The following is a 10,509-nucleotide window of genomic DNA, read 5'->3' on the forward strand; positions in this document are numbered from 1 at the left end:
GTTGAAAGTAAAAATGTCACCTATGGCCCCACCTCTCACCAGGGAGGGCCTGAGATTTGTCACTGTTGAAAGTAAAAATGTCACCTATGGCCCCATCTATCAGGAAAACTGCGTCATCTTTACATGTGCAACCGCTTTTAAGACATTCCTAGTTGTCAGTTAATGGAGAAGTTGAATCCCGTTACTATTCATCTTTTTGCTGAAATACTTTCAACAGCCAATTCACCCTCAACTCATTCTTTGTTGTGGGTCTTGAAAATGCCTTAACTGACAGGCTTGAAAAACCCACACAGACTATTAGCGATTGCACTGAAACCCACAACCTCCTGTTCTGACCCCTCCATCACCCTCGCCGTGCTCCCAGATCTGTGTTCTATGGAATCCCTAGCCCTCCTTGTTCTCAATCTTGGTGCTCAGAGTTCCACCTGGTCAAGTCAAAGGGGACTTCTCACCAGGTCAAAAGTCCTGGCATGAGGAACACTGGAAAGTAGGATCTTTTGAAAGCAGCAGCAGACATGATGACCAGATAAGCAAGATGGCCCACACAGATGAGCAGTGACTTAGGTAAGAAGAGAAAGCGATAGCAAGGTCTGAGTAGCAGGAACTATGGAGCCCCCCCACAATAGCCCCTGGTCACTCCAGCCTCGCCTGACCAGACGGTGATGCGTCCCCATGGAGAATCCCCACGCATGGACATTCCTTGTCGGACCTGCTCATCTTCTCTGAGCCCAAAGAACAGGGCCCTGCCGTTAGGTGTAAACTTCTTGACTGTTTCCTGCATTCCTCGCCACTCCCAACATTGCCATCTTAAGCGGTGATAATAACAACTTCAGCTTGGCAGATAAATGAAGTACACTGCTGAGGGGAGCAGTGGGCTGGTCAGGAGAGGTCTGCCATGCCATGTGGATCAGGTCCCTTGCGGGGTATCGAACTCGTGCTGCAGTGGCTTTGGAGAATTTCCTAATGCGGTGCTTTAACCCATTGCCACCAGGGAGAGCCCTCAAGAAATTATTTTTAAGACATGTTGAATATTTTCTATCAACATATATTTTAAAAACACTGAATCCTTAGGAATTACTTCAAAGGTGAAAGCATATATATGAAGTTTTAGAAAATAGAACAAAATGATAATACATATAGATGTGTATGTAGGTGTACACGTTAGCTCAGCTTCTTGGCCGGGAATCAAACTTGTGCTTTAGTGTCTACGGATTACTTCTGGGTGCTACGCTTTCACCCACTGTGCCATCAGGGAGGGTGTTTGTTCTTTACTGACTTATTTCACAGAGCAGAATCACTGCCCGCTCCATCCCTGTAGCTTCAAATGACATGAGTTTATCATTTTAATGGCTTAGTTATATTCCACTGTATTTATACACAACATTTGCTTGAGCCTGTCATCGGTGTGGGAGACTTTTAAGTTGTTTCCATACTTAGTTATTGTAAGTAGTGCTAGTGACATTGTAAATATAAACATAGGGGTACATGTTTCTTTTCAATTAGTGTTTTTGTGCCCTTTGGGTAGGTTCTTAGGAGTAGAGTCCCTGGGTCGTGTGGTAGCTCCGTTTCCAGTGTTTTGAGGAACCTCCTCAGAGCTCCCACCGCGGCTGTACCAGCTTGCATCCCCCAGCAGGGTAAGAGGAAGAAACCAACACCTTGAATACCGTTGCGGAAAAAAAAGCGCTGTGTTGACAGTGCAACATTTTGCATTGCAGCTTCTAGGGAAGCATTTTTTGTTTGTGCTTTTCTACCTGTCGTTTAAATAGTCTGTTTTCCCTTTTTCCGTAGAACTTTCTGTTACTTGACGAGGTATCGGGACGCCGCCCCCAGCCACCACCAGATGGTAAAACGCTAGTGCATGTGCAAGATTTTACTGCTTTTTGGGATAAGGTAACAAATCCTCCCTTGCAGACCATGAGTGCTCAGTGGCCCAGCCGACATAGCTTTAGTAGAGAAGTTGGTGGTGTAAAGTGTGAGCAGCTCGCTTATGGGGGTGCATGTTGAGACAGCTGTGCCAGGAGTGGGGTTTGCTGGGGGGCGGGGCTGATGAAGGTCAGCTGTTTATCTCACATCAGAGCCGTCACAGCTCAGCTCCTAGGAGCACACTGGAGCCAGTTCTGTGCTGCAGACTTTATAGGGCGAGACAGGGAGGCCTGTGTGTGGGATCAGTGAATACACCTATTACATATCATAGCAGATGCCAGCCTTTGGGGAAGCAGCCTGTTTATTCATGTGGATGGCTTAGACACATCAGGGGAAGCCTGTGATTTGGGTCTTCGCGGTGGTTTGGGCTGGGGTTCCCGCTGCCTCAGTTTATGCCTGGCTACTTGTAGCACTTCTCAGCTGAAAGATTTTACTCTGTATTTATGACATTTCAGCAAAATGGAAACACAGTAAGGATTGCTCTCAAGAAGTTCCCAGACCACACAGCCGTTCGCTAATGTCAAAAATAAGCTGGGTTTCGGCTTTCAAGTGGGGGCTTCTTAATGTGCACTGGGAGGTGTTTTTGCCTCCAGGGCCCCCTGCTGCACCCCAGGACCTCCCCAGGGAAGGGATCCTTCAGTTGCATCTCTGTCTGGAGGGAGCAAACACCCCTCCTATCCGGATCTGTTGAATGCTGCCCCCTCCTGGTCACGCCAGTGCAGTGCCAGGTCTTGAAGCTCTTCCTTCAGAGAGGGAATCTCCAGGGCTCCCCAGTACCCAGGAAAAATGGAAGCCCTGTGAAAGGAAACTGGTGCTTGTATGGAACTCATTATTTCATCATCATAACTACAAGTGGTGAAATAGGGACTTGTCATTAAACCCGTTGAAACGAGTGGAGAAGCTTAAAAAAAAATGTTTCTTACATGTTGAACTCCAGTTATGATAGTTTTATAATTCCTAAAACTATTGTGTTGTTTTTTTTTTTTTAAGTGATTAGAACTAATGATCATTGTTTCAGTAGATGGCCAGTTATAACCAAATCTGTTTTTCCGGAGTAATTTTTCATATGGAAGATAATCCTCACCTTTAATTTCTCACTGTTATTTTCTAGGTCTTAGTTGTGCTATGGCCTGTACCACTTTACCACTTTTTTTTGGCCTTTGTGCGTTTGAAGTTTTTTTTTTTTTTTAAGATTTATTTATTTGTGCATACAGAACTGGGGTACAGGCCAGAGGCTCAGGGGCGGCGAGAGGCTTCTCAAGAGACAGAGTGGGGAGCAGAACAGGCAGATACATTCAGTACACTGCTGAGGGGAGCAGCGGGCGGGTCAGGAGAGGTCTGCCGCGCCATGTGGTCACCTCCCGGGCAGGCGGGGATCGAACTCATGCTGAAGTGACTTAAGCTTCTTAGTGCTGTGCTTTAACCCGCTGTGCCACCAGGGAGGGCCGGTTTTCATTCTTTATTGAGTGAAAAGATAGCAATTAGTGCAAGTTAAATTATTTATTAATTAAAGGGCCTGGTGTGTCATGTGCTTATGTTGCCACCTGGTGGGGGTTAATGGAATAAAAGATTAAAAACCAAGGTCCTGACGCCAACCAGCACGTGGTTAAAAGCTCCTCCACTGTATATACTATTGAGAATGTTCTTTTTGCTAAGATTGTGTGTGCCGAGGCAGCGCCTTGCCATCTCCATCTACCGTTTAGCTTCTGTGCGTGTCTAGAGCCGTGTTTGTAGTATAACGGGGTCAAAGAGTGGTCCTTCCCAACGCCCCGCCCCGGGGGTAAAACTAGGTGACCGGGACTCCAGGGTGCAGTATTGTAATGTTGGGGGACTGACTTGAAGCGATTTGTGTGCCTGTGCTGAGATGGTCACTTCAATTGCAGACATCGGAGACCCCGACCCTCCACGGCCTGTCCTTCACTGTCAGGCCCGGCGAGCTGCTGGCAGTGGTTGGACCTGTGGGAGCAGGGAAGGTGAGTGACGTGTTTCATGGGCACGCTGCATATTTTGCTCAGGCTGACTAGTTTGGAACTGCAGTTGGGCCCTGGGGTCCCTGGGCCTGCCCGTTATTCAGGAGAGAGGGATGGCTGAAACTGGGACTTGTTTCTTCAGAACAGACCCTGCAGGATGTACAGACTTCTAGAAAGTGGTGACTCTTTCCTCAGAGGACTTGTCCTGGCCACGCCAGCGCATGGTTAGCAAATGCAGAGGCCTGTGCTGGACAGGCGGTGGCCAGACGTAGCGGGGCCCAGTCCAGGTTCTGCATCCTGTCGTGGATAGGACGGACACTTTTCGTCTGTACGCTGTCAAAGCTGTGCAGAAATGTCCTTTAAGCCTGTGCACTGGAGGCAGCAAGAGACAGAACAATAAGCCCTGGGTGGAAGCAAGAGGGTGACTTCTCCACGAGGGCGAACCTCCACTCTCATTTCTCCTGCTGCAGTGAGGATATTGGCAACGAGATTTTCTGGAACAAGTGAGAACTCCCTGGACTGACAGTTACGTTCAATGTCAGAGATAGGAAGTAGATACTCTGTGCCTGGAAGCAGTCTTAGCTGGTGTCTGTGGAGTGGAGCCTTTTATATATGGACATGCTGTCAGGCAGAGGAGGTTGTGAGACTCTGGTTTGTTAATATTCCTGACTGGCCACGAACCCTCCAATTAACTTTGAGCTATGGCATCGTTTTCCTTTTATTGCAACAGCCAGGGCTTGCAGATTGTGTCTGGGAGGCTCGGGTGGTGTAAGGCAAGGGGACCGGCCTGGCTGGGCAAGGTGGCTTCACAGTATCGTCCTGCTGAGCGTCCTGGCTGTGCCCACCTGGATTTCCTTCTTTGTTCCAGTCCTCTCTGCTGAGCGCTGTGCTGGGGGAGCTGCCCCCCAGCGAGGGGCTGGTCACCGTCCAGGGCAGAGTCGCCTACGTGTCCCAGCAGCCATGGGTCTTCTCAGGAACTGTGAGGAGCAATATTTTATTTGGGAAGAAATACGAAAAGGAACGATACGAGAAAGTGATCAAGGCTTGTGCGTTGAAAAAGGTGAGTGTTGACTCTGGCCCTGGGGGAGCTGGGATTTCTTCAAATGCTGTAATAGTACTGGTCAGTGATGGGTTTGTTGGAAGTTTTCTTTTTCGTTTGGAGATGTCGTTGAATATTACTGCGTAAAGCTGCTCTTCACTTATGCATCCTTGAGTTGGGGGCAGGCCAGTGGTGCGGGGTGAGAGGATTCACCAGAGACAGAGTGGGGTGCAGAACAGGCAGATGGATGGACTGCTGAGGGGAGCAGCGGGGAGACAGGAGAGGTCTCTGCACCATGTGCGTCACCTCCCTGGCTGGGGATTGAACTCCAGGGTTGTCGTTCTTCCAGGCTGAACTAGCGGCCAGAACAAACCCGCTATCTGGCCCCTGCTCAGAAGGACCTGGCAGGATGTTAACTGCAAATGCTTGAGTGTTTGTATTTTTCTTTTTAATGTTTTATTAATAATACAATAGTTTATTTTTACATCATTTTGCACTTCTTTCCATCTCAGTTGCAATCCCTGTGGGCTTCCCATCACCAAATCACCCATGCGCCATCATCATAGTCCCGTGCACTCCTCCCTACCCCCATTTTTGATCCCATTCTCCACTCCACCCATGGAAATTATTGTTATTTTTTTCCCTGGTTCTGGTTCTTTTTGCTCCTGCTATGAGTGAAACCGTCTGGTATTTTTCTTTTTCGTTCTGGCTTATTTCACTAAGCATGATCCCTCCAAGTTCCATTCATGTTGCTGCAAAGGGCATGAGTTTATCTTTTTTGATTGCTGAATAATATTCCATTGCATATAGGTATCATGTCTTTTTAATCCACTCACCCGCTTTGGGGCATTTGGGTTGACTCCATGTCTTTCCTATTGTAAATATTTTTTAAAAAGATTTGTTTATGCATACAGAACTTGGGTACAGGCCAGAGGTGCAGGGGCGGTGAGAGGTTTCACCAGAGACAGAGTGGGGAGCAGAACAGGCAGATCTATGAAGTACACTGCTGAGGGGAGCAGCAGGTGAGACAGGAGAGGTCTGCTGTGCCCTGTGGTCACCTCTGGGGCTGGGGATCAAACTGTCACCGAAGTGACTGCAGCTAGGTTACAGTGCTGCACTTTAACCCGCTGTGCCACCAGGGGGGGCCGGTAGTTTTTTAATTTTTAAAATCTTTTTGAATTTACAAGTGAACTTATCATTGGTCAGATTACCTGCATGAATGACTGAAAAGCTCTGGGTGGCCGTTTGAGAAAACCCCGAAGTCATCTTTGTGTCCTGTTTCTCTCTCCACGCAGGACTTACAGCTTCTGGAGGACGGAGATCTAACCTTGATAGGAGATCGGGGCACCACACTGAGTGGGGGGCAGAAAGCCCGAGTCAACCTTGCCAGGTAAATGGCCTGTCAGATGCCAACGTATGCGCTGTCACATGGCACTTAGCACTGGGCCCTGCTTCCTCAGAGGCCGAGCGGGTAGACCTGGCTTACTGTGCAGCATGGCGGGTGCACCTCACTTTCTCTGTGGGTGCTATAGGCATCTCACTTACTGCAAAGCTTTCTAGGTGAACCCCACTTAATGCAAGATGCTGCCAGTGGACTACGCTTACTGTGGGACACTGCAGGTGAACCTCACTTACTGCAGGATGCCGTGATCAGACCTCACAGAGCAACACTGTGGGTGATCCCACTTGTACAGGTGCTGCAGGAAGCACTTGTCTTGAGGGTACTCTTGGCTCTGGGCACAAGTGTGCCCCTGGCGTGGAAGGCTGTTGTGAGCCGTGGGGCCTGTGAGCTTCTGCTTGATGTGGCTCATTTTCTAGGGCGGTGTATCAGGATGCGGACATCTACCTCCTGGATGACCCCCTGAGCGCGGTCGATGCGGAGGTGGGCCGGCACCTGTTCGAACTGTGAGTTGGCTCATGTTTTTTTTTTTCCCCCTAAATTTATTTATTTATGTATATAGAACTGGGGTACAGGCCAGAGATGCTGGGGCAGCGAGAGGTTTCACCAGAGACAGAGTGGGGAGCAGAACAGGCAGATCGATGAAGCACTCTGCTGAGGAGGGCAGTGGGCCGGTCAGGAGAGGTCTGCTGTGCCATGTGGATCAGCTCCGGGGCAGGCGGCGATTGAACTCATGCTGAGGTGGCTTTAGCTCCTCAGTGCTGTGCTTTAACCTGCTGCACCACCAGGGAGGGCCCCGGCTCGTGTTTTATATCGTTCCTGCCTCCCAGGAATCGTCTAGATTTCAGGGCAAAGGAAGCTTTCATGGTTCTCTTGAGCTCTGGGATCCTTCGTTCCCGTCCCTTCCCTCGCTGAAGACCCACTGGAAAGGAGCCACAGTCGGGAGCTGGAGGAGGGGCTCACGATGTGGGTGGTTGCACGCCTGGGGGCTTAGGGAAGACACACATCCCCACTCCTCATGCTTGGTCCCTGAGGCTGTGCTTGCTGGCTGCGGGCCCCAGGGGCCAGATTGTAGTGTTTCTAAATTTGAGGTACCATCTTACATTACTGTGGAAAATTTAGGGCACAGCTCACTTCCTGATAAATGTATAGGCCAGACCCTTGCCACCAAGGCCTGACGACTGACGACTGACCACGATCCAACTGACCACGGCTTAGTTGCCTCAGTCGCTTCATGGCCACTAGCTGATCCTTCACGCTCGTGCGGTGACGTGTTAGGGGCAAAGCGTTCAGAAGCGACCCCAGCTCTGTGACAGGTGTGCGGGTGCACGGGGTGAGGTGTGGGTTTGGGGATGCTTCGTGATGTCTAGAGCTTAAGACTCAGTGTGGCTGCGATCAGTGAAGTTGCTTCCTGGGTCCCGCGAGTCTAGCAAACCCCGCTGTGGAGGGTTAACTCTAGCTTAAAGCCAGGCATCTGGAATCTGGCTTCTGCCCTGACTGCAGCTTTGGCTTTCTGGAGCGAGTTTACTCTGGCCCTTGCTCAGCCATGGACACGGGGTAGCTCTGCCGTCTTCTCAGCGAGTCATAGTGCACACCCTGCCGGACGCTGACAGGCATCTGGCTCTTGATGACGCACCGTCCTCCCCACCTACGGTCTTGCTGTCTTTCTCCTCTTAAAGGCCAGTGAGTACTCCGCTCTACATTTATCTGCTCTGGGGGATGTCATGGTGCACACGCCCAGGCCAGCCAAGGAGGACAGAGCCGGGCAGGGGCCATGCTGGTGCAGCGTACACTTCATTCTGCCCCTAAGGAATTTGTCTCTACATGGAATCTGTGCAGGCAAAGTCCTGGGAAAAGGCTCCATGCCTGGTGTGGAGACATCTGACAGAGACGCTGCGTGTGCTAGCTTGAAGTGGAAGAGGCAGTTCCAGACATCCAGTTTGGGCTGGAGAGCTCGTTGGGGCTGGGCTTCAGGCTGGGAGGGTATGTAGAGCCGGAGAACGGGGTTCCCCTCTGCTGTGGGCAGGAAAGCAGAAGCACAGGTGTAGGAAAGGCAGAAAGGCCTGTGGAGGAAGACCAGGTGCATTATTCCTGGTGCAGGACAAGTCACTAACGGACGGACAACTGCGGCCCTCAGGCTGGAGCACCCTCACTGGATGGTCTCCGCACAGTTGTGGGGCTGAGAAAGTCCACAGTTTGGGCAACTCGTGTGTGATGAGAAACTACTTTTCCTCTTGCTGGCAACTTGCTGTTTCCTCACAAGGCCGGCACAGCGAAGGGCCCCCTTTCAGAAGGGCACTGTCCCATCCATGAGGGTTCCCCTAGGGCCTCATCACCTGCCAGAGGCTTTACATGGGGTCACAATGGGGCTGTAGGCTCCAAAGTGTGAATTTAGGGGACACATCCAGTTTGCTCTGTTACAGATTGCCATGAAGTCACTGCCAATGAGGTGCTTAGGGAACAGAATTCGTCTCTGGAGGTGGGAGGCCCCGATGGGGGTTGAGTCTTTGATTTCTCCTCACGCCTCTCCTGGGCTCCCCTTGGCCTCATCTCGCCATGTCCTCACATGGTCTGTGCTCACCCACACCCCTCATCCTTATCCTCATCCCCTCCTCTTCTGGGGACACCACCGCAAACAGCTTTGTGTTAACTTGGTGACTGAGGTGCTGGGGATGGAGGCATCGTCGTGTGAATTGTGTGGTGTGGGGAGATTGTCCTTTCACAAAAGGTCCTCAAAGGCGAATGAAGGAGATTCGAGTGGTCAGAGTGGTGGACACAGAGGCCCTCTGGGCCTGTTCCAGGGGTCTTGCCTCTACTCAGTGTGGGGGGCTCGGTGGGTACCCTGCGTTTGTCCACCAGCACCTTCATGTGAAAAGTGCTTCAGGAGCAGTGAGGCCAAGCACCACATGGCCTTGCGAATGTGCTGTACCTTGTGCCAAAAATGGTGACGTTTTCTGTCAAGTATGTCTTAGCACCGTCACAGAAGTACAGAGACTCTGGATCTTTCCCAGGACAGACAGTGGGCCGGCTGATGCTTGGCTCAGCCCCCAGCTCAGGTCTGACCCCTGTCCCACCCCCTGGACAGGGACCTGAAGTGCCCTTCAGCAGAGACAGATTCCCGCCAATCCCCATCTGGGGTGCTGGAGTCCCCAGAAGCTCAGGCTCCAGGGTCCCCACTTCCCTACCTCACAACTTGCAATCTCTTGTCACCTCTCTCATAGGAATCTATCTTTCCCTTTAGCACAGCGTTGGTGGAGCATCGTGGGGGCGTCCCTGGGGAGGACTCGGCTCCACCTGCCAATCTTCTTGCACTTTATCACAGCAGCTGCTCTCTCAAGTTCTCCCCCCAACACGGGAGGTATTTATAAAGTCCTCTCGCACCTTTCAGGTTTAATGACTTTGGATATACACTTGATAGAAGCAAGCTTGTTAAAATTGTCGTTTGCTAATCAGAATCACATTCTTTGGGGGAACTTAAGGCAGGGAGCACGAAGGCAATTTAGGAAATCACTCAGCATAACTGGAGAATGTTCTCAACGAGTCAGAAAATTGGATTGAACAATACACCCTGAAAGATGGCGGAGGCGTCAGCGCTCGGTGTCGGGAAGCCTTTGTCTGAAAGGGGAGTGAATGGCCCTTTGCCTCGCCATGAAGTTTTCTCTGTCTCAAATCTGTCTCCAGGGTTATTGAGGTCCGTGAGCTGCATGGCTTTTATGGGGTACCTGAAGTGGATTCTATGATTCTCTGGGAGTGGCCCCTAATGTACAGGTGCCCCAGCAGCTGTTTCCAGCTGTGTATATCTGAGAAAACCCCGGCTGACCAGACACCCCTCCCACTGCACCTGTTCTGTGGGTCTGTCCTAACCTTCCCTCCCCTCAGTTAGTTCGCCCTTTTGCTCCTGGCCTCCCAGAGGCTCCTTCACACAGACTGTGGCTTCTCTCCTCCAGGGTCACTCGTGGTTGCTGAGTGGTGAACCCCTCACACCGTTTCTGCAGTGTGACACCGGGTGTTTGGGGTGTGCCCCAGATGGACTGAGCCCTTTCTCTGTCTGCCTTCTGTCCAAACAGGGCGATGGGCCTGGCAAAGGAGAGGAGAGAGGCCTCCCACCTTCTGCCTTTCTGGTCCCTCCAAGGCACTTCTGGGCTCCTGTGCTCTGCAGCCCTCAGTGGGGTGTCAAG

General features: G+C 51.1%; 1 protein-coding gene across 1 annotated transcript in view; it reads left to right on the forward strand.

Moving 5' to 3' along the window:
- Positions 1–10,509, forward strand: part of ABCC4 (ATP-binding cassette, sub-family C (CFTR/MRP), member 4) — a 166,436-nt gene that overhangs the window by 36,627 nt on the left and 119,300 nt on the right. The window contains exons 9-13 of the mRNA XM_004680297.2: positions 1,789–1,890; positions 3,807–3,896; positions 4,762–4,953; positions 6,228–6,322; positions 6,751–6,837. Coding sequence (XP_004680354.2) covers positions 1,789–1,890; positions 3,807–3,896; positions 4,762–4,953; positions 6,228–6,322; positions 6,751–6,837 — 566 coding nt within the window. The remainder of the gene's footprint in view (positions 1–1,788; positions 1,891–3,806; positions 3,897–4,761; positions 4,954–6,227; positions 6,323–6,750; positions 6,838–10,509) is intronic.

This window comes from Condylura cristata, unplaced genomic scaffold, assembly GCF_000260355.1.
Source record: "Condylura cristata isolate star-nosed mole 26May11 unplaced genomic scaffold, ConCri1.0 scaffold00010, whole genome shotgun sequence".
Taxonomy (NCBI): domain Eukaryota; kingdom Metazoa; phylum Chordata; class Mammalia; order Eulipotyphla; family Talpidae; genus Condylura; species Condylura cristata.